The 23,631-nt window shown below is 46.5% G+C and overlaps 1 protein-coding gene across 1 annotated transcript in view; it reads left to right on the forward strand.

Moving 5' to 3' along the window:
* Window positions 1-23,631, forward strand: part of CBR4 (carbonyl reductase 4) — a 75,049-nt gene that overhangs the window by 11,027 nt on the left and 40,391 nt on the right. Inside the window, exon 3 of the mRNA XM_077477175.1 lies at window positions 14,849-14,966. Coding sequence (XP_077333301.1) covers window positions 14,849-14,966 — 118 coding nt within the window. The remainder of the gene's footprint in view (window positions 1-14,848; window positions 14,967-23,631) is intronic.

Genomic DNA, 23,631 nt, shown 5'->3' on the forward strand with positions numbered 1-23,631 from the left:
CACTTTCTCAAATTTTTTGGGGCATCCCCTACTCAAGTAGGTAGCTTTATACATTGGTAGTGATTTGTTAATTATACTTTTCCAGAATGACACCGTGGGCGGCTCTGATCTCTTCCAACACAACAGAATAGCCTTACGGGCATAGAACAAAGAAAGAGAAATCATAATTCTTTGTGCCCTTCTGGGCGCCAACTCCTTCACCAGCCCGAGTAAACATGTCGCGACCGTAACAGGAATCGGCACCGAAAGCACCGTCTGTATAGTGTGTGTCACCCCTTTCCAGAATACCTGTATCTGCCGGCACTGCCAGAACACATGGTCGAAGTCAGCATGATTGTCCAGGCAGCGCCAGCATACTGCCGCATCTGTGCCACATATCCCAGCTATCCTTGCCGGGGTATAGTACACCCTGTGTAAAAGTTTAAATTGAATTAGCCTATCTCTGGCTGATACCAGCGTCTTAAATCGGTAATCCCACATATCATCCCAATCCTCCCCCCCGAAATCCGTTACCAATGCACTCCATGTGTCTCTACACTTTTTAAGCATTTTTGGCCTTTCCACAAATAGTTCTTTATAAACTGCAGAGAGGGGTTTTGTCAGGTCCTCTTTCCTCAACATGCTCTCCAGGGGAGACACACCCAGCTCCAAAGCATCAGAACCAAACTGAGTAAGGAAGGCGTGTCTCAACTGGAGGTAACGAAAGAAATACCAATTAGGAAGGGTATATTTTTCTTTCAGTTGGTCAAACGTGTATAGCCTTGTCCCCCCCACTATATGCTTTAATTTTTTGATGCCGACTCTGGCCCAAATTACTGGATCCGCAATTGCACCAAAATGAGACAGTCTGGGATTAAACCAGAGAGGGGTGTCCTGTGACCAGCTCCCTGCCTCTGTTGAATGGGGGTTTATTTTAAAACCATTCCTACTTTTCCAACTATTCTCACTTCTTCAACTTTTTCTTATGGATTTAAGCTATTCATTCATTTAGCTTTAGCAATTCAGCTATTCAGCATTCCCACACATTTTCTCCAGGAAATGCATTTTCTAGTGATTATTATTATTATACAGTAGGTGACCGCGATTTTGTGTCAATCTTGCCGCTTCTAGCGGCGAGATTGACACCCTACGAGCTCTGTCGCGGGAGCCAGCCGCTGAGCTGGCTCGCATCGGGAAAGGAAAAATGTTTATTTTCCTTTCCTGATAAGCGACAAGCATCGCTGGCCGGGTTGACACTGGTGCGGGGATCCAAATTGAATTCCCGCCAATACCTGGCACTGTTTGGTATGAATCCTAAGGGAGAACTCCACGCCAAATATAAAAAAAAAGGCATGGGTTCCCTCTTGGGATCCCGGAGCATCCTCCGGGACTGTGACATCGTAAGGGGGCGGGGTCACCATGTGACATCAACGATGACCCTGCCCCTTGTCCCTATATAAGTCGCCGCGCACCCCCTCCCTGGCATTGCGGCCGCAGAGAGCGTTGAGTAAGAAGAAGAACGGAAGGCGGTGACGGCAACAGAAGACCGGGCCACCGCTAGTAAAAGAGCTGGAAGAAGAAGCGGTGGCCCGGCAAGAAGAACCGAAGAGGGGGACAAGACCCCCGAAGTCGGAAGAAGAGGGCGGCAGCGGCGAAGAAGAATGCCGGGCTCCTCCGCTAGTAAAAGAGCTAGCAGAAGATAGCGGAGGAGTCCGGCGAGAAGACCCCCAGAGCTGTGCAATAAACTATTTTATCTTGTGCGTTGTGTTTGTGTCTTTTTTTACTTTATTTTACAGGTGAATGGGTAGGGGTACATTGTACCCCATACTCATTCACATAGGGTGGGGGGGCGGTATCCGATAAGCCCCCCGCCCGCAGACCCCGACAACCAACGGCCAGGGTTGTCGGGAAGAGGCCCTTCTCCTCATCAACATGGGGACAAGGTGCTTCGGGGTGGGGGGGTCGCGAGGCCCCCCCTGCCCCAAGGCACCCCCCATGTTGAGGGCACGCAGCCTGGTACGGCTCAGGAGGGGGGGGGGGGCGCTCGCTCGTCCCCACCCCCTTTCCTGACCGCCCGGGCTGCGTGCTCGGATAGGGGTCTGGTATGGATTTTGGGGGGGACCCCACGCCGTTTTTTTTGGTGAAGGGGGTTCCCCTTAAAATCCCTACTGGACCTAAGGGCCTGGTATGCCCCGAGAAGGCATGCAGGCTTCATGAGTGAGGCGACATTTCCTATTGCAGCCAGCGCAACGGTACCGCGCTGGTTAGAGAAGCCTGTCGTCGGGAACCAGCGCGATACTGTCCCGCTGGAAACGCAATATCGGCACCTACTGTAGGTACTTCTATAGTGCTGTCACAGAACTTCACATATATCGTACACTGTAGTCAGAGTGGATTGACATAAAGTTTGGCCTAGGAAAGAGCATTTCTTATATGGTTGACTGGGCTAGTAACTATTTTGTTTCAAGTGCTGGAGCTGAGGTGGCTCTAGATGGAGCTGAGGTGCTACAGATTGTTGTCTGTGCTTGCATCCCACTGGAGTATCTTAAAGTTTTTGTTCCCTTTCTTCCAACTAATGTATGGCCATTAGAGGAATGGGGACACTAAAAAGCATCTTAACAGAAAGTGTGGTTTGTCTTTATTTTGCACATGCTTTGCATACATTGCAAAACAGAAAACACTTTTGCTTCAAGACACGTATCCTTTTATATATAAAACCTGAAATAAACTTTGTTTTTGTGCACATAAATGCATACTGTTCGATGGGAGTAAGCCCCTGTACACACGGTCGGAGAATCTGTCGGAATGCGTCTTATCGGACTGTGTCGTCAGATAATCCGACTGTGTGTGGTATGCATCGGACTGATTCCGTCCGAATCTCCGTCCGACCCAATTTTCCAACATGTTGGAAATATTTCCCGACCAACTGGGCCGGTCGGACGTAATCCGATCATGTGTATAGCATTTTGATCGGACCAAGTGCCACGCATGCTCAGATCAAATTCCTACATCAAAGCTATTGGCTACTAGCCTGAATGTAGTCCCATCGTAACTAAATTACGTCATCACGTTCTGAAAGATCGGATTTTTCGCCAACTTGGCCCGACCGTGTGTATGCAACAGTTTCGGACACAATCCGTCGGACTAAATCCGACGGGCAAAATCTGACGGATTTGGTTGGCAAAATCTCCGACCGTGTGTATAGGGGCTAAGAGGAGCATTTTTATTTTTTTATTTTTTCTTTTTTCAGTGGAAAAATTTTAGACTTCTGCACATAAAGCACCAAATCGAACCACAGTAATACAAAGTGCAAGTAGGACATACATTAACCGAAAATTTAAATTTTATGACTTTGTGGAAGAAGGATTTGATTAGCACAGGTAGTGATGGACGAACTTCCGACGGGACGTTTCGCGAACGCGAAACGCGAACGGACACAAACGTTCGCGAAAACGACCGTTCGCCGCGGGCTCCATTGACTTCAATGGGAGGCGAATTTCGCAAACCTTTAGGTCGAATTTGCGGCCACGGGGTAATTATTAGGGGGTAGCACGTAGTCCCACCACCTGGACAATAGCATAATACATGTATGAGGTGAATTTGGGATCGATAACTACAAGCATTTTTTTTTTATTTGGGAAATTGTTCTGACAATTCAGGACTATGGAGCTAATGAAGGCAATGGAGGAGAGGGAAGGTCAGGGACCAGGGTAGGCAAACAAGAGGGTGCAGGAGATACAGAGCACTGACAGCAGCACCGTAATACAGAGCACTGACATCAGCACCGTGACATACAGCGCTGACAGCAGCTCCGTGACATACAGCGCTGACAGCAGCTCCGTGACATACAGCGCTGACAGCAGCTCCGTGACATACAGCGCTGACAGCAGCTCCGTGACATACAGCGCTGACAGCAGCTCCGTGACATACAGCGCTGACAGCAGCACCGTGACATACAGCGCTGACAGCAGCTCCGTGACATACAGCGCTGACAGCAGCTCCGTGACATACAGCGCTGACAGCAGCTCCGTGACATACAGCACTGACAGCAGCTCCGTGACATACAGCGCTGACAGCAGCTCCGTGACATACAGCGCTGACAGCAGCACCGTGACATACAGCGCTGACAGCAGCTCCGTGACATACAGCGCTGACAGCAGCTCCGTGACATACAGCGCTGACAGCAGCTCCGTGACATACAGCGCTGACAGCAGCTCCGTGACATACAGCGCTGACAGCAGCTCCGTGACATACAGCGCTGACAGCAGCTCCGTGACATACAGCGCTGACAGCAGCTCCGTGACATACAGCGCTGACAGCAGCTCCGTGACATACAGCGCTGACAGCAGCACCGTAAGCAGCCCCAGGAGGAAGTCAGCACAGCACAGGGATGGTGTGATCCCCTCATAATAAGAACCCCCAGGAGGAAGTCAGCACAGCACAGGGATGGTGGGAGCCCCTCATAATAAGAACACCCAGGAGGAAGTCAGCACAGCACAGGGATGGTGGGAACCCCTCATAATAAGCAGCCCCAGTAGAAATATGACACCGCTCAACCTCTTCAAAGAGGAGGGTAGGGGCATATAGTACGGTGTGCTTTTTTGGGTCAGGGAAGTGAGCCAAATGAATTAAGAAGGTCTGTGTGCTTGATTCCAAAAATTGTTTATAGACATATACATGGTCTACTGATCACATGTGTTGAATTCCTCCGAGATCCATGCCTCATTCATTTTTAGAAATGTGAGGTAGTTAACACTGTGGTGAGCTAGGCGAGTACGCTTATCGGTCACAATCCCCCCTGCTGCGCTGAACGTCCTTTCGGACAGGACACTGGATGAGGGGCAAGCCAACAGTTCGATTGCAAATTGGGCAAGCTCTGGCCAGAGGTCAAGCCTGCCCACCCAGTAGTCTAGGGGTTCATCACTCCTCAGAGCGTCCACATCGGCCGTTAACCCAATGTAGTCGGACACCTGACGGTCTAGGCGTTCCCTGATGCTGGATCCGGATGACACCTGTCGATGGGTCGGCTGAAAGAATGACCTCATATCCGAAGTCACCAACACATCTTCAAACCGGCCTCTTCTTGCAGGCGCTGTTGGATTGGTACCCGCAAATCCTTCTCTGGGAGTGGGAATTGCTCCTCTGCCAGCGCACGCAAAAGCAGAATGCAGCATTTCTCGAAGCAAGGCCTGGAAGTGCTGCATTCTGACAGCCCTCTGCGACGGCGGTAACATTTCCGCCATTTTGTGTTTGTACCGGGGGTCTAAGTACGTTGCCACCCAGTACTGGTCCTTGACCCTCATGCTTTTTATACGGGGGTCCCTATTAAAACACTGGAGCATGAAGGCCCCCATTTGCACTAAAGTGGAAGCGGTGTGGTGGCCTGGCTCCTGCTCATCATCCAGGATAATGTCGTCCTCTTCATTCTCCTCTCCCCATCCTCGCACAACAGGGATCCCAGAAAGGTTTAAAGCATGCTCTTCTTGCTCCTGCTCATCCGCCCCGGCACCATCCTCCTCTGACTCCTCATCAGACTCCTGTTGTTGACTTGTCTCAGATAGAGTAGCCCCCCCTGGGAATTCATCCAGCATTGCGACTTCCTCATCTTCCCGCTCCTGCTCCTCCACAGCCTGATCAATGACACGACGCAATGCACGCTCCAGAAAGAAGGCATAAGGTACCATGTCACTGATGGCGCCATGGCTGCGACTGACCAGTTTGGTGATCTCCTCAAATGGCCGCAGAAGTCTGCATGTGTCGCGCATGAGCAGCCACTGGCGCGGTGAAAAAAAACCCAGCTCCCCAGAACCGTTTCTTTCGCAGAGTTCATACAGGTAGACGTTAACTGCACGTTTCTGCTGGAGCAGCCTATCAAGCATATAGAAGGTTGAGTTCCATCGCGTCGGGCAATCGCAAATAAGACGTCTGACCGGCAGATGGTGTCGCCGCTGAATGTCAGCAAGGCGAGCCATGGCCGTGTAAGATCTTCTGAAATGGGCCGAGATTTTCCTTGCCTGCCGCAAGATGTCCTGGACCCCAGGGTATTTGACAAGGAATCGCTGCACGACCAAGTTTAAGACGTGTGCCATGCACGGCACGTGCGTGATTTTGCCCTGTTTCAATGCGCTAAGCAGATTGGCACCGTTGTCACACACCACTTTACCAACTGTCAAATTGAGCGGTGTTAGCCACTCATCTGCCTGTGAACGCAAAGCTGAAAGGAGTGCCGGGCCAGTGTGGCTCTTTGCTTCCAGGCACAACAGACGCAGCACGGCATGGCAACGTCTCACCTGGCATGTGGAATAGGTTCTGGGGAGCTTGGGCGGTGCAGTGGAAGAGACGCTAGCAGCGGAAAAGGAGGAGGCAGCTGAGGAGGAGAGGGAGGAGGATGGAGTAGGAGGAGGAGAAGAAGAGTCAGGCCTGCATGCAATCCGTGGCGGTAAAACCAAATCTACACGGGTGCCACGGGTTACATGCTTGACGGCCGTCAGAAGGTTCACCCAGTGGGCAGTAAAACTGATATACCTTCCCTGCCCGTGTTTGCTAGACCACGTGTCTGTGGTCAGATGTATCTTGGCACCGACACTGTGTGCCAGAGATACATTCACTTGCCGCTGAACATGGCCATATAGCTCTGGGATGCCCTTCTCTGAGAAATACTTCCTTCCTGGGACCTTCCATTGTGGTGTTCCAATGGCCACAAATTTGCGAAAGGCCTCCGAGTCCACCAGTTTATATGGCAGTAGTTGGCGGGCTATGAGTTCTGACAAGCCAGCCGCCAACCGTTGGGCAAGAGGGTTATCCGGCGTCATCATTTTTTTACGCTCAAACATTAGGCCCACGGAAGCCTGCCTTTTTGCAGAAAAATGTGAGCTTGGCGTGATGGAAGGTGGAGTGGAGGACAATTGTGAGGAGAGAGGAGAAGGAGAAGTAGAAGACGAGGCTGGACGGTGAGAGCCTGCAGTGTGGCTTTGTGTGTTCCGTTGCTCCCACTGGGCTCGGTGATGGCTGCTCATGTGCCTTCTTAAGGCGGTCGTCCCTAGGTGAGTATTGGGCTTACCGCGACTAACGCGTTGACTGCAAAGATTGCAGATGGCAACGCTATTGTCAGCAGCGGACACGTTAAAAAAAGCCCACACTGCGGAGCCATGTGCCGGTGTCCTGGGAGCGCCAGATGTGACCGTACATGGTCGATGACTCGCTCCTGATACATTTGCAGTCTGCTTTGTCCCTGCTGTGCAATGTAAGTCATTGCTGCTTCTCCTCCCTATCTGCTGGTCCATATCTCCCTCTGAACTCCCCTCCTCTTCCTCTCTTGTGGGCACCCACGTGACATCACTAGACACGTCATCATCAACGTCACCTTCCCCACCGCTATAAGTAGAGTAGGCAGCAACACCGGGGACCAACCTCCTCCTTGGGCTGATCTGGGTACTGGCGTCAGACTGCTGAGTAGCGCTTGTTGCTACCTCCTCTTCCTGATCCAATACCAAGAGTGGCTGCGCATCAGAAATGTCCTCTTGATATGGATCGGAAAATAATTCCAGTGACTCAAGCGGAAGGTATGTGGTGGTGGTGGTGGTGGTCGTGTTGTTGGTGGTAGTGTCTTTGGGGGTGCACATAGCAGAGAGTGAAGAAGAGGGTGCAGATCGAGAGGATGAGGAGGGTGCAGAAGAGTAAGGCTGAGCGAGCCACTCAACCAAGTCTGGTGCATCCTTTAAAGTAATTGAACGCACCTTCTGCAACTTCCCACTTTGGCTCAAGCCTGTTGCTCCTGCCCTACCCCTACCACCCCTGCGGAAGGGCCTGCCTCTTCCTCTGCATGTCATTTTTTAAATGACCCTGTGACAAAACTCTTAGTCCCTATACCGCTGAAGGACTGCTGCAGTATAGGTGAGCGGTCAGCAGTGGTGCACGTCAACCCTATCTATTGTGGACCTATAGCGGTCCTTACAGAACAGCAGACTGTACCGCACTCAAGCCTATGTACCGTAGCACCCTATACCAAGTTACCAGTCCTTATAAGAACTTTTGTGGACCAAGCAGGTTGTGTATTAGTGTTTAGCAGACTGTACGTCAGTCCCTATACCGCTGAAGGACTGCTGCAGTATAGGGCAGCGGTCAGCAGTGGTGCACGTCAACCCTATCTATTGTGGACCGATAGCGGTCCTTACAGAACAGCAGACTGTACCGCACTCAAGCCTATGTACCGTAGCACCCTATACCAAGTTACCAGTCCTTATAAGAACTTTTGTGGACCAAGCAGGTTGTGTATTAGTGTTTAGCAGACTGTACGTCAGTCCCTATACCGCTGAAGGACTGCTGCAGTATAGGGCAGCGGTCAGCAGTGGTGCACGTCAACCCTATCTATTGTGGACCGATAGCGGTCCTTACAGAACAGCAGACTGTACCGCACTCAAGCCTATGTACCGTAGCACCCTATACCAAGTTACCAGTCCTTATAAGAACTTTTGTGGAACAAGCAGGTTGTGTGTTAGTGATTAGCAGACTGTACGTCAGTCCCTATACCGCTGAAGGACTGCTGCAGTATAGGTGAGCGGTCAGCAGTGGTGCACGTCAACCCTATCTATTGTGGACCGATAGCGGTCCTTACAGAACAGCAGACTGTACCGCACTCAAGCCTATGTACCGTAGCACCCTATACCAAGTTACCAGTCCTTATAAGAACTTTTGTGGACCAAGCAGGTTGTGTATTAGTGTTTAGCAGACTGTACGTCAGTCCCTATACCGCTGAAGGACTGCTGCAGTATAGGGCAGCGGTCAGCAGTGGTGCACGTCAACCCTATCTATTGTGGACCGATAGCGGTCCTTACAGAACAGCAGACTGTACCGCACTCAAGCCTATGTACCGTAGCACCCTATACCAAGTTACCAGTCCTTATAAGAACTTTTGTGGACCAAGCAGGTTGTGTATTAGTGTTTAGCAGACTGTACGTCAGTCCCTATACCGCTGAAGGACTGCTGCAGTATAGGGCAGCGGTCAGCAGTGGTGCACGTCAACCCTATCTATTGTGGACCGATAGCGGTCCTTACAGAACAGCAGACTGTACCGCACTCAAGCCTATGTACCGTAGCACCCTATACCAAGTTACCAGTCCTTATAAGAACTTTTGTGGAACAAGCAGGTTGTGTGTTAGTGATTAGCAGACTGTACGTCAGTCCCTATACCGCTGAAGGACTGCTGCAGTATAGGTGAGCGGTCAGCAGTGGTGCACGTCAACCCTATCTATTGTGGACCGATAGCGGTCCTTACAGAACAGCAGACTGTACCGCACTCAAGCCTATGTACCGTAGCACCCTATACCAAGTTACCAGTCCTTATAAGAACTTTTGTGGACCAAGCAGGTTGTGTATTAGTGTTTAGCAGACTGTACGTCAGTCCCTATACCGCTGAAGGACTGCTGCAGTATAGGGCAGCGGTCAGCAGTGGTGCACGTCAACCCTATCTATTGTGGACCGATAGCGGTCCTTACAGAACAGCAGACTGTACCGCACTCAAGCCTATGTACCGTAGCACCCTATACCAAGTTACCAGTCCTTATAAGAACTTTTGTGGACCAAGCAGGTTGTGTATTAGTGTTTAGCAGACTGTACGTCAGTCCCTATACCGCTGAAGGACTGCTGCAGTATAGGGCAGCGGTCAGCAGTGGTGCACGTCAACCCTATCTATTGTGGACCGATAGCGGTCCTTACAGAACAGCAGACTGTACCGCACTCAAGCCTATGTACCGTAGCACCCTATACCAAGTTACCAGTCCTTATAAGAACTTTTGTGGAACAAGCAGGTTGTGTGTTAGTGATTAGCAGACTGTACGTCAGTCCCTATACCGCTGAAGGACTGCTGCAGTATAGGTGAGCGGTCAGCAGTGGTGCACGTCAACCCTATCTATTGTGGACCGATAGCGGTCCTTACAGAACAGCAGACTGTACCGCACTCAAGCCTATGTACCGTAGCACCCTATACCAAGTTACCAGTCCTTATAAGAACTTTTGTGGACCAAGCAGGTTGTGTATTAGTGTTTAGCAGACTGTACGTCAGTCCCTATACCGCTGAAGGACTGCTGCAGTATAGGGCAGCGGTCAGCAGTGGTGCACGTCAACCCTATCTATTGTGGACCGATAGCGGTCCTTACAGAACAGCAGACTGTACCGCACTCAAGCCTATGTACCGTAGCACCCTATACCAAGTTACCAGTCCTTATAAGAACTTTTGTGGACCAAGCAGGTTGTGTATTAGTGTTTAGCAGACTGTACGTCAGTCCCTATACCGCTGAAGGACTGCTGCAGTATAGGGCAGCGGTCAGCAGTGGTGCACGTCAACCCTATCTATTGTGGACCGATAGCGGTCCTTACAGAACAGCAGACTGTACCGCACTCAAGCCTATGTACCGTAGCACCCTATACCAAGTTACCAGTCCTTATAAGAACTTTTGTGGACCAAGCAGGTTGTGTATTAGTGTTTAGCAGACTGTACGTCAGTCCCTATACCGCTGAAGGACTGCTGCAGTATAGGGCAGCGGTCAGCAGTGGTGCACGTCAACCCTATCTATTGTGGACCGATAGCGGTCCTTACAGAACAGCAGACTGTACCGCACTCAAGCCTATGTACCGTAGCACCCTATACCAAGTTACCAGTCCTTATAAGAACTTTTGTGGAACAAGCAGGTTGTGTGTTAGTGATTAGCAGACTGTACGTCAGTCCCTATACCAATGAAGGACTGCTGCAGTATAGGGCAGCGGTCAGCAGTAGTGCACGGCAACCCTATGTATTGTGGACCGATAGCGGTCCTTACAGAACAGCAGACTGTACTGCACTCAGGCCTATGTACCGTAGCACCCTATACCAAGTTACCAGTCCTTATAAAAACTTTTGTGGACCAAGCAGGTTGTGTGTTAGTGTTTAGCAGACTGTGCGTCAGTCCCTATACCGCTGAAGGACTGCTGCAGTATAGGGCAGCGGTCAGCAGTAGTGCACGGCAACCCTATGTATTGTGGACCGATAGCGGTCCTTACAGAACAGCAGACTGTAACGCACTCAGGCCTATGTACCGTAGCACCCTATACCAAGTTACCAGTCCTTATAAGAACTTTTGTGGACCAAGCAGGTTGTGTGTTAGTGATTAGCAGACTGTACGTCAGTCCCTATACCAATGAAGGACTGCTGCAGTATAGGGCAGCGGTCAGCAGTAGTGCACGGCAACCCTATGTATTGTGGACCGATAGCGGTCCTTACAGAACAGCAGACTGTAACGCACTCAGGCCTATGTACCGTAGCACCCTATACCAAGTTACCAGTCCTTATAAAAACTTTTGTGGACCAAGCAGGTTGTGTGTTAGTGTTTAGCAGACTGTGCGTCAGTCCCTATACCGCAGAAGGACTGCTGCAGTATAGGGCAGCGGTCAGCAGTAGTGCACGGCAACCCTATGTATTGTGGACCGATAGCGGTCCTTACAGAACAGCAGACTGTAACGCACTCAGGCCTATGTACCGTAGCACCCTATACCAAGTTACCAGTCCTTATAAGAACTTTTGTGGACCAAGCAGGTTGTGTGTTAGTGATTAGCAGACTGTACGTCAGTCCCTATACCAATGAAGGACTGCTGCAGTATAGGGCAGCGGTCAGCAGTAGTGCACGGCAACCCTATGTATTGTGGACCGATAGCGGTCCTTACAGAACAGCAGACTGTAACGCACTCAGGCCTATGTACCGTAGCACCCTATACCAAGTTACCAGTCCTTATAAGAACTTTTGTGGACCAAGCAGGTTGTGTGTTAGTGATTAGCAGACTGTACGTCAGTCCCTATACCAATGAAGGACTGCTGCAGTATAGGGCAGCGGTCAGCAGTAGTGCACGGCAACCCTATGTATTGTGGACCGATAGCGGTCCTTACAGAACAGCAGACTGTAACGCACTCAGGCCTATGTACCGTAGCACCCTATACCAAGTTACCAGTCCTTATAAGAACTTTTGTGGACCAAGCAGGTTGTGTGTTAGTGATTAGCAGACTGTACGTCAGTCCCTATACCAATGAAGGACTGCTGCAGTATAGGGCAGCGGTCAGCAGTAGTGCACGGCAACCCTATGTATTGTGGACCGATAGCGGTCCTTACAGAACAGCAGACTGTACTGCACTCAGGCCTATGTACCGTAGCACCCTATACCAAGTTACCAGTCCTTATAAAAACTTTTGTGGACCAAGCAGGTTGTGTGTTAGTGTTTAGCAGACTGTGCGTCAGTCCCTATACCGCTGAAGGACTGCTGCAGTATAGGGCAGCGGTCAGCAGTAGTGCACGGCAACCCTATGTATTGTGGACCGATAGCGGTCCTTACAGAACAGCAGACTGTAACGCACTCAGGCCTATGTACCGTAGCACCCTATACCAAGTTACCAGTCCTTATAAGAACTTTTGTGGACCAAGCAGGTTGTGTGTTAGTGATTAGCAGACTGTACGTCAGTCCCTATACCAATGAAGGACTGCTGCAGTATAGGGCAGCGGTCAGCAGTAGTGCACGGCAACCCTATGTATTGTGGACCGATAGCGGTCCTTACAGAACAGCAGACTGTACTGCACTCAGGCCTATGTACCGTAGCACCCTATACCAAGTTACCAGTCCTTATAAGAACTTTTGTGGACCAAGCAGGTTGTGTGTTAGTGATTAGCAGACTGTACGTCAGTCCCTATACCAATGAAGGACTGCTGCAGTATAGGGCAGCGGTCAGCAGTAGTGCACGGCAACCCTATGTATTGTGGACCGATAGCGGTCCTTACAGAACAGCAGACTGTACTGCACTCAGGCCTATGTACCGTAGCACCCTATACCAAGTTACCAGTCCTTATAAGAACTTTTGTGGACCAAGCAGGTTGTGTATTAGTGTTTAGCAGACTGTGCGTCAGTCCCTATACCGCTGAAGGACTGCTGCAGTATAGGGCAGCGGTCAGCAGTAGTGCACGGCAACCCTATGTATTGTGGACCGATAGCGGTCCTTACAGAACAGCAGACTGTACTGCACTCAGGCCTATGTACCGTAGCACCCTATACCAAGTTACCAGTCCTTATAAGAACTTTTGTGGACCAAGCAGGTTGTGTATTAGTGTTTAGCAGACTGTGCGTCAGTCCCTATACCGCTGAAGGACTGCTGCAGTATAGGGCAGCGGTCAGCAGTAGTGCACGGCAACCCTATGTATTGTGGACCGATAGCGGTCCTTACAGAACAGCAGACTGTACCGCACCCAAGCCTATGTACCGTAGCACCCTAGACAGACCAAGTTACCAGTCCTGATAAAGAGCTTTGTGGAACAAGTGAGTTGTGAATGATTAGCAGACTGCAGCAGAAGGGCAGCAGTCAAGTATAATATTCTTTCTATATTTGGAAGAAAGAATATTATACGTGTACAAGCCTATTACCGTACCACTGATACCAGTCCTGAAAAGAACCTTTGTGGAACTAATAGTAACAGCAAGTCTTTAAAATTATCCTCACTGCCTGACACACTGCTTCCTGCCTGTCCCTATACAAATTGGCAAAAAAGAGTAGGCTGGAACGATTAGCTGGAACAGCTCTTTTGTGGACCTGATAGTAACAGCTAATGATGATGATGATGATGATGATGAAGAAAGACTAATCTGGCTGAGCTGTCCCTAAAATAGCAGCATACAGCGCTCTGTCCCTTTATCTAAACTGACAAAAGAAACTCAGGCTGCTGACCTAACACCTATACCAGTCCTGAAAAGAACTTTTGTGTACCAAATAGCTAGCGTTTTCTCTGTCCCTACTCCACACAGGATCCTTTCCCTACAGTGACAGAAGAAAGAATGTAAAATGGCCACCGGATCGGGTGTATTTATAGGTTAGGGGGAATGTCCAAGTGTCCATGAGCTGTCATGTCTCAATTGGTTGTCCTGTAACACATGATAAACGTGTCACGAAAGGTTAAAGTTCTTGTATACATTAAACACGTAAGTCCGCCGGGGCGAACGACGGAAAAAGGCGTTCGAACCCGCGGACGGCGAAAGTCGGAAATTCGCCGCGAAACGACCGCCGGGCGAACCGTTCGGCCATCACTAAGCACAGGTTCAGAGGCATAATATTTAAAGGATACCACCTTCATCCACGGGTCAGTAGATATTTATGTGCATGTCAGGCTGCTGGGAGTTGTGAAAAACCCAGAATGTGCCTAGACCAGCTTTCCACAGCTGCACTAAACAGTACTGCTCATGCAAGATTGTCTAGGCAGCCTATAAACAAACTAATGCAACCTTCCGCAGTAGCAGTGGATCACGCTGCACATATCAGATTTGGATAAAAAGGGATGAGAACCTAGAAATGCGTCAACCATTTTTCTGTGTCTACTATTGATTGTTACCTCTGGGTGCTGGTGTTGTGCTTTTTGGATGTTATGTCCCTCTTCCGAACAGTGAATCTCGTGTACATTGCCAACTTTTATTTCATGTGTGTGTGTGTGTGTGTGTGTGTATATATATGTATATATATATATGTATATATATATATATATAATATAAAATAAATGACAGTACAGGCTCCACGAGGCTAGTATGATCTATGCTTTCTGCTTTGTTTGATATATCAGATCATTTTTATCTATCACAAGGGCTACATGCCATAATGACATGTGAAAGTAAGAAGAGTAATGCCTATGATGAGAATGATGAGAAATAAACACTTGGATTTATCATATCTAAAGCCCTGTGGGATTATTGCTGATAGACAATACTTTAATTGTAGTAATATTATTTATAAACTTATTAGAAGTTTTTATGGTTTGATGTTGATCTTGTGTTATGTATGGCATGCTTTATTTTTTCTATGTAATCTGTTGTACAGCTCATCTAGCTCTTGGCTGTGATATCACTAAAGAACAAGAAGTACAACACACATTTCAGGAAATTGTGAGAAGTTTCGGTCATGTTAACTACTTGGTCAATGCTGCTGGCATAAATAGGTATGTCTTCTAAACCAAATCAGTGATAAAGCTACAATGCCACTTATAAGCCTAGACTATGCCAGAATTATATTGTGTACTCTTGCAACACTGGGTTCCTGATTTATGTTCCCCCTCAGAAAACACTGTTAGCCTAGAGTTTTTACATTCTTTGACTCATTTGTGCTTTCTGTGCATGAATTAGATTTGTTCCACAACCCTACCTATAAATGGTTGGGATATTAGACTGTAAGCTCCTCTAGGGAAGGGCTGATGGAAATGGCCCAATGTATTCTGTAAAGTGCAGTGGATTAATTTGGCACGACATAAATAATGGAAAATAAATATGCTGAAATCTTAGTGACCATGCTTTTGCTCTTTACCCTTTTTTTCTGATTGTATAATGTTTGTTTATTCCAAAGTCATTAGCTTTCACTGAAGTCTTGTAAATCTTTTTTTATTAGGACTGTTGGTTCAATGTAGAATTTGCTTTATTGAAACTTGGGACAGCTGTTAGAAATCACTTTGCACTGTACAGCCCACCTGATGCTATGCTTTGCAGCCATGGAGGGAATACCCTCGCTACCGCTGCCACCTGAAACCCTTTTTTTTTTTCTTTTTTCTTTTTCCTATTTAAATTGCTGCAACCGCTGGTGTCTACCTGCACACTGGCTCCTGGCACATTCACCCCCACACCAAATCCTGTACTTTTTGTAGCTTCACTGCTGCAACAACCAAACCGCCCCCCCCCCCATATCCCCTTCACATTCACCTCCTCCAGCAACAGCACTATTCCATTCAAGATAACTGAAAATTGGAGGGCCAAGAAAAGGAGTTTTGGGCCCTCGCTGGTGCTAGATATAACGTATGCAGAAAGCGGTGAACAGCGTCCAGACCGTTGTCATATACTTGGCTGGGTGGAAGCTGAATACAGCCGACAAGACCGTCACTCAGGATGATATCGGAGGGGGAGTTTCGGGACAAAGGCAGAGATTCTGCAGTAGTGATGCATCGACATTTCAGCCGCTGATAATTATCGTCCAAAAATAGGGTTTTCAGCGTTGCGTCAAAAGAAAAAAGGTGCCGATAATGGCTGCTGAAATTTTGCTGTGATTTTTTTTTACCCTGCTTATGGTGGGTTTTTCATAGGTCATGTGGCTCAAAAAATGCATCAAAAACACAACACGTGTATTTTTGATGTGTTCAATTGGGAGGTGCGTTTTTTTTTTTTTTTTTTTTTTTTTTTTTTTTTAGCTAGCTAAATAAGCACCAGAAATGCCACAAGCATGATTTTTAACACTGTTTCAAAAGGTACTGATAATGGCTGACAATAAATTCATATTTTAAATTCATGATAATAATTGCGTCAAATATAATACAATTATTTATAAATATGTATTTCTTAAAGAACGTCAATTTCAGTTTCGGCCAAGTGCATTCTGATTTTTCAGTTTCAGCACCGCAATTTTCATTTCGATGCACCTCTACTCTGCAACTGTTCCTTCTGCTCCGAAGTCTCTACAGTTTGCGTATGTAGATCTGATCCCCATGCAGAGCAGCCAGAGGGGGAAAGCCAGCAGTGCTGCAGGGGGATCCACAGGAGTCACAAGGCAGTAAAACTGGCTATCCTGCTCAGAAGGTGCCTGGCCCCTCTTTTGAACTGATGGGACTCGGCCCAGTACAGGAGGGCTGGCTGTACTGCCTTATCAGCAGCCATGTGTTTACATAATTTGTACAAAATAAATCTTTAAAGTATAATTCCTGCCTAACATTAACTAGTCATAAAAAGGTTTGCTCCTCTCTTTTGCTACCTAATCTGTGTGCACCTAATCCATTGTCATACATTATCAAGTCAAGCTCTAAGCATGCCACCTTCACCTGGAAGTGTCTGATTATTGAGTGTTTGATTATTATTCTTTTGATGTCCTGATCATGTTGTGCAGCTCCAGAACAGGTAATGCAAACTGGATGTGGAAGTGTATGGCACAGGAATAAAATCTGCAGACTGCAGTAACAGGAGGACAAAGTTTTTAAATTTGAATTGGTTTACAATGGCTTACTACGCCATGTGTATAAATTACATTACTTTTCTTACACCCTCATGCTCCCATGCCATTTGGTTCTCCTTTTTACAGTGTTATGTAATATTATACATCATATATTAGAGACATTGCTCAGCAGACCAAAGTACCTTCCAAGATAAAAATGGTCCTAATTCCACTAGCAAACTGCCTTAAATCAATACTTGCATGTCCTTGTTCCAGTATTATCTGGGAGGTGCATGGAACAGAAACCACAATCGATTGGATAGTGGTTGTTTGTTTTTCTTTTTTTATTGAAATCCACTTAGAGACCCTGTCGACAAAAAAAAAAAAAAAAAGTTGTGGTAAAAGCAAAGAAAAAGCAAAAATATTAAAGGGTAACGGAACTTTTGTAGCGAAACAAAAAATTGCAAAAAAAATATATTATATGATATACAATTGCGACAGTCATATTGTAACCACTTGCCTACCAGGCCAATTCTGACATTTCTCTCATATATGTAAAAATCTGCGTTTTTTTGCTAGAAAAATACATAGAACCCCCAAACATAATTTTTTTTTGAAAAATAAAAAACACAAAACAGTCACGCTTAAGATAAAAAAAACTATGCAGCAGCTGTTTCAATTTGGTGATGAAGGTGAAAACGGTGTCTTAGGAAAATCCTACTAACAAAATTGCGAAAGCATGGTGCCTAAAGGTTGGTACTCCCAGTCAGTTCAAATACCGGTGAATTTCTTGCTATCTCTCAGTGAAAGATATAACAAAGGTAGGTACTCCCAGCCAATCCATCTACAAATGCCATTTCTACTCACCAAATGGAGTTGACCCCCATTACCATATGGCAAGAGAAGTCAAATGCTCCAACCAACGATTAGATCTCAGCGATCACAGGCTCCACTCACATACTCTAGCCAATAACTCCCTTCCACTCTCTGTGCTCCAGATGGACAAATGGCATTTAAAAATAAAAAAAACTGTCTCCACATAGCGTAAACCAACATGGTTTATTGAAAAACGTAAATGTTTAAAAACAGTTCTTGGAAAAAACGATAATAAAAGCTTGCTATAATCACTGATGGGGTGTAAAAGGTCCTCACAAATTCTCCAGTGCAGTGATAAGCTTTCTGTATAGCGTCTAAAACTTGTTGTAAAGCTTGCTCCAACACACCGTGTATCCTAGCTTGACGTGTTTTGCCATAGTAAATGATGCCATCGAAGCTCATGCTTCAAGCCACTATCATGGCTTTTAGATGTGAGGGAATCTCCGGCTAAAAAATAAATAAAAAAGATATCTGAATGATGCATGTAGCTGCAGGCATCATTCAGATATCTCCATTAAAAGTCTAGAACATCATATATATTCCTACGGGCAGCAAGTGGTTAATGTTTGAATGTTTTTAAAAATACCTTTTCCTTTTCAGTCTACAGAGCTGTAATTTTCTGTAAGATGCAATATGGCTACCTGGAGGTGTTCTGTACACAGATGGTGTATGTAATGCCCCCCCCCCCCCCCAGATTTGTCATAGCCTGCTTGTGTGATTGGCTCACCGATTTTCTCAGAAGTCTGCACCAAGATACAAATCAGATTTTGAGCACCCCCTGCAACAAAAACATAATTTTTGGTGAGCTACACCCAAAGGGTAATCGCATATAAGGGGATACAGACCTTTCCAATATCCTCAGTAGAGCCCTGCAGGTGCAGCAGCTGACCGATTAATTATAAAACCACTCCCATACAGATTCACTGCACATGGACACAGACAAACAGCTGTGAATAACAGAATAACAAAAAAGTAGGAATCTGCAACAAACTTTGTTAAAATCCTTGCAATGTGCACAGATCACCCAGGGGGGGAATGATTATTTTTTTGAGCTATTCATTTAAGCTTTTTTTGCCACTTTTCCTTTCTATAAACATTTTTATTTGCTTGGAATGTGCCTTTTGAAATTGAGAAGTATTTGACTTCGCCAGGAAGGGTAAAGTCTCTAGCACAGCCCCCTCTCTTGTATTTTATAGCCCTCCCCTCTTTTTTCTGATATTTTCTAATTACTGCCTGTGCTGGCCAAGCTCCTCCACCCCATCCTTCATTCACACCCCCCTCTACATAATTCTATATGCAGCTGCCAGGGAGAGGCAAATGAGATTACTGTAGAGCGTAACTTAAAGCCGGACCCAGCCTTCCTCAGCCATACCCAGCCATACTAAATCGTGCTCAGTCATACCCAGCCATCCCATCTATACCCATCCATACTCAGCCGTACCCATCCATACTCAGCCGTACCCATCCATACTCAGCCGTACCCATCCATACTCAGCCGTACCCATCCATACTCAGCCGTACCCCTTCCATACTCAGCCGTACCCCTTCCATACTCATTCATGCTCAGCCATCCCCATCCACGGCTCATCCATCCCCATTCATGGTCATCTACACTACAGTCACTGCCACTACAGTGCCTCACAAAAGTGTAATAGGTAGTCAAATTAGATTTGAAACTTATGTCCCTAGAACACCTGATGGTGCTCTCTGCATGTTGGTCCTCTGTATGTGGCCACGCTGTCAAAGTCTCACACATGTGGTATCGCCATACTCGGGAGGAGTAGGAGAATCTATTTTGGGGTGTAATTTTTGGTACATGCTATGTGTTAGAAATATTGTGTAAAAAAAAAAAAAAAAAAAAAATGCGTTTTCATTTTCTTTACACATTTTCCAAAAACTTATAGAAAAAAATGACATGTTCAAAAGATTCAATATGCCTCCTAGATTATACATTAGGTTGTTTTCTTTCCAAAATGGGGTCATTTTTGGGGAGTTTCCATTGTCCTGGTTCTCCAGGGCCTTCAAAAGTGTAAGAGGTAGTCAAATTATATGTGAAATTTATACTCCAACAACGCCTGATGGCGCTCCCTGCATGTTGGGCCTCTGTATGTGGCCCCTCTGTGTAAAAGTCTCACACATGTGGTATCGCCATACTCAGGAGGAGTAGTAGAATGTATGTATTTTGGGGTGTAATTTGTGCTATGCATATGCAGTGTGTCAGAAATAACCTGCTAATATAACAATTTTGTGAAAAGAAAAAAAGAAAAGAAAATCTTGATTTTGCAAAGAATTGTGGGAAAAAATTACAACTTCAAAAAACTCACCATGCCTCTTATTAAATATCTTGAAATGTCTACTTTCCAAAAAGGAGTCATTTGGGGGATATTTGTACTTTTCTGGCTTGTTAGGCCTAGGTTAAGAAATTAGATAAGCCGTCAGTACTTCAGGTGTGGTCAATTTTCAGAGATTGGCACCATAGCTTGTGGACTCTATAACTTTTACAAAGACCAAATAATATACACAGATTTGGGTTATTTTTACCAACGATATGTAGTGGTATAAATTTTGGCCAAAATATATGGAGAAAAATTACTAATTTGCACAATTTTATAACAGAAACAAAGAAAAATTAATTATTTTACAGATTTTTTCAAAAATGTCAAATAGGTACAGTATTGCATGACTGAGCAATTGTCATTCAAAATGTGAGATCACCGAAAACTGAAAATTGGTCTGGTTATTAAGGGGTTTAAGTGCCCAGTGGTTAACCTCTGAATAGTACATAACAGCGGTCCTCCAGTTGTAAATGGTGCACTATCCCATTGCAAATGCAGTTGTTGGGGGACCTCTCCACAAAAAATGCTGGCCCCGTCAGCCCTCTTTGTCCTGCCATTTACAGTATAGGCTAAACCTTAAAATAATGTGCCCTCTAGTGGCTCCTCTGGTCCTCTCAGACTGTTTGTGCACACAGTGCACTCTCCTTAATCCAGCTGTGCTCAGTAGCTGCCATTCATGGCTGTCCAAACTCAGCATGTGCACAGTCCCCTTGTCTAGCTAAGCTCTACTTGAGGCCCTCCAGCAGCTAGATCTGTAATGGGAGGATGTGCACCATTTACAACTGGAGGCATGCTGATAACGTAGTGCTACCTGTGAAGCTTCCAACACCTAAATCTGTGTGTGGGCGAGTACCTGTACATTATCAGTGACAGCAATGACATCTGATGCTGTCCACAGGCAGACTGTTCTCAGCTCTCACTCAAAGCATGCTGGAGGCTTCACATACAACTGGACTTCCTGGTGGGCCAAGAAAAAGGAGGGAGGTAGCAGATCAGGCCTGTCCAGAAGTGCCAGAGGTTGCAGAAAACTACATTGCTCTTACTGATAAAAGGCATAATGAAGTGCTATGCAACGGCAGCATCAGTAAGTGCTTGCTGTAGATGTTTTTTTTATGTGTACATGCTGAAAAGACTTTCTTGATGACATTGTCTCTTTAAGAGGTTATCTGTACAAAAATTAGAAAAGAACTTCCATTAGAATTATACAATTGGTTTTATAGCGGTAACTTCACCCCAATGTATACTTAAGTTATTTTTATGTAAGACGCTGAGGAGTAGATGCATAGGACTTTGCTTTGTAGGGGTTGTGTCTGGCTCTGTGTCAGCACTTCCCTGCTGAGACACAGTGAGGATGACAGCTTCAGTGTAGAGCCGCACATAAATCAGCGCTACCGACTGTCTTACATGAGATTTATAGCAGTTTGTATAGACACTCTGTCTCAGGACTGGGCAGGGAATGTTAATTGTTTGATATTGCCTGCCAGAAGACACTCAGACTAATATTACACTTCCTAAAAGTGGGTACACACTATAAGAAAATTGGACAAATGACCGTCCAATTCTCCTCAATGTTTCACAGCAAACCGAGAATGAAAATAATGTGTGAAAGATTAGAGATGCACCGAAATTTCGTTCTCCAAAACATGTGGCACGAAAATTGTGTCATCGGCATTTAAAAAAATATATATATTTATTGGGTTTTGCACAATACAGTGCTATAAAGCATAGTAGCTACAAAGCATATACACGTAAATTCTCTGTTCAACATAACAGATTTAAACCTAAGTAGGAGGGGTGGTGAGGCGGAGAGGAGGGAGACCGGTAAATCACATTTACCATAAAGACAGCAGTACAACAATGTAGGGCCTATAAAGGCTGTACCTTACACCTTAGTGCCTTCAGGAGTGGAAGCAATGTTTGGATGTGATTTAACTAGTGATCTCATAATTTGGTCTAGTTAGAACAGTAATACCGAGTGATTATACTGATTTTAGATAGAAAAGAGTCATGGACGTCAAAGAGCATTGTGGAACTACAGTTGTCCTATGGCGGTAGAAAAGTAGAGGGGTCAGAAACGTTGGATATTTTGAGGTTACCAAGTGAATTGGTAAGATCTTTCTTTAAGTACCAGTCCGTGAAACGGAATGGTTGCATTATGTCTTGTATTGTTTTTTTGAGTGAATGTGGCCTCCATATATTTACACCATCTCTTGAAGCGTGAAGTAGAACGAAAGTTCAGTGTAATGGTGTTCAGTGTCTCCAAGTAGAAGAGTGGTGTCATGGCTGTTTTAACCGGCAGTAGATTGGACGGTGTCGATGTGAGACATAATAGCCCTGCGAGCAACCAAAAGACATAAATGAGCCCATTGTGGAATATTTAGTATGCCCCTTATTGATGAAGAGGGTGATGGTGGTGTGTAACCGAACAGGCATAGAAGATTGTCTTTCGGTATCTGTTTTTTATTGATTTTTGCAGATGAAGGCCATCACAGAATTCCAGTAGGTAGTGATAGCTGTGCATTCCCAGAGATGGTGGAGCAGTGTGGGACGAGGTAGGGAGCACTAGGGGTATTGCGCTTGAGTTGGGTCTGCCTTGTTGATGCGGTAGTAGTAAGCCCTGTGAATGATCTTAAATTGTGTTTCACACCATGTTTTTGAGGCAGTACGTTTGCGGATATGTCTGTATCCCTCAAGGATTTTTCCGGCAGATCGTTGTCATCCATTATGTTAGACCATTTTCTCTTATATTCACTGACTGACACAGCTCCTCTTAGACCATTGGGTTGTTATGCCACGTTCAGGAGAGGATTAGGCATTACATGTTAACCTGTGATAATAAAAACTAGAACTTTCTAGTTCCACCCAAGGGGCGGACCCTTGGGTGGAACAACCCCCCAGTCTGCCGTGCAGCCTCAGTTTTATTTTGCCTAGTGAAGGAGAAGGACCTAGGAACCCTGCGGGCCCATCGGTCCATGTTTTTTTCTGCAGAAGCTTTGCTTTTTGCGTAAGACTAAAGATCCTGTGATCTACTATCAACAGCCAGCTGGGTGACAAGCTGGATACTTTTATCCTTGTAGTCTCCCCAGCCTGGCCAGCAAGCGTGTGCAGACCAGAGCTATGCGCTGGGTCGGCCACGACATACCTCAGCTCCAGAGGTTGTCGGTGAGCTTTAACGCTCCGGGGCACACATATGACTGGGCTACTGATGTCTGCGTCACAGTGTGCCGGGCCAGCAGCCACCCGTACTGATCGGAGAGTGGGTCTGTGATGGAATGTCTCCCAGCCCTACAGGATTGGTACAGCTCTCCCTGCCTCGGTGGGGCTAGGCATTCCACGAGAGGTCGATTCGGGGGTCCCTCACCTCCCTCTCTTCTCTCCCTGTCCCTATCTTCCCTCCCCCTCCCTGTGGGGGATGCTGCATGTGGCTGCTGAGTGGTGTGTGTGTGTAGGGTTGCCACCTTTTCTTCAATTCAAACCCGAACACTT

The sequence above is a fragment of the Lithobates pipiens genome, unplaced genomic scaffold (genome assembly GCF_037356315.1).
Source record: "Lithobates pipiens isolate NorthernLeopardFrog02 unplaced genomic scaffold, aLitPip1_a1.2 Scaffold_13, whole genome shotgun sequence".
NCBI lineage: Eukaryota > Metazoa > Chordata > Amphibia > Anura > Ranidae > Lithobates > Lithobates pipiens.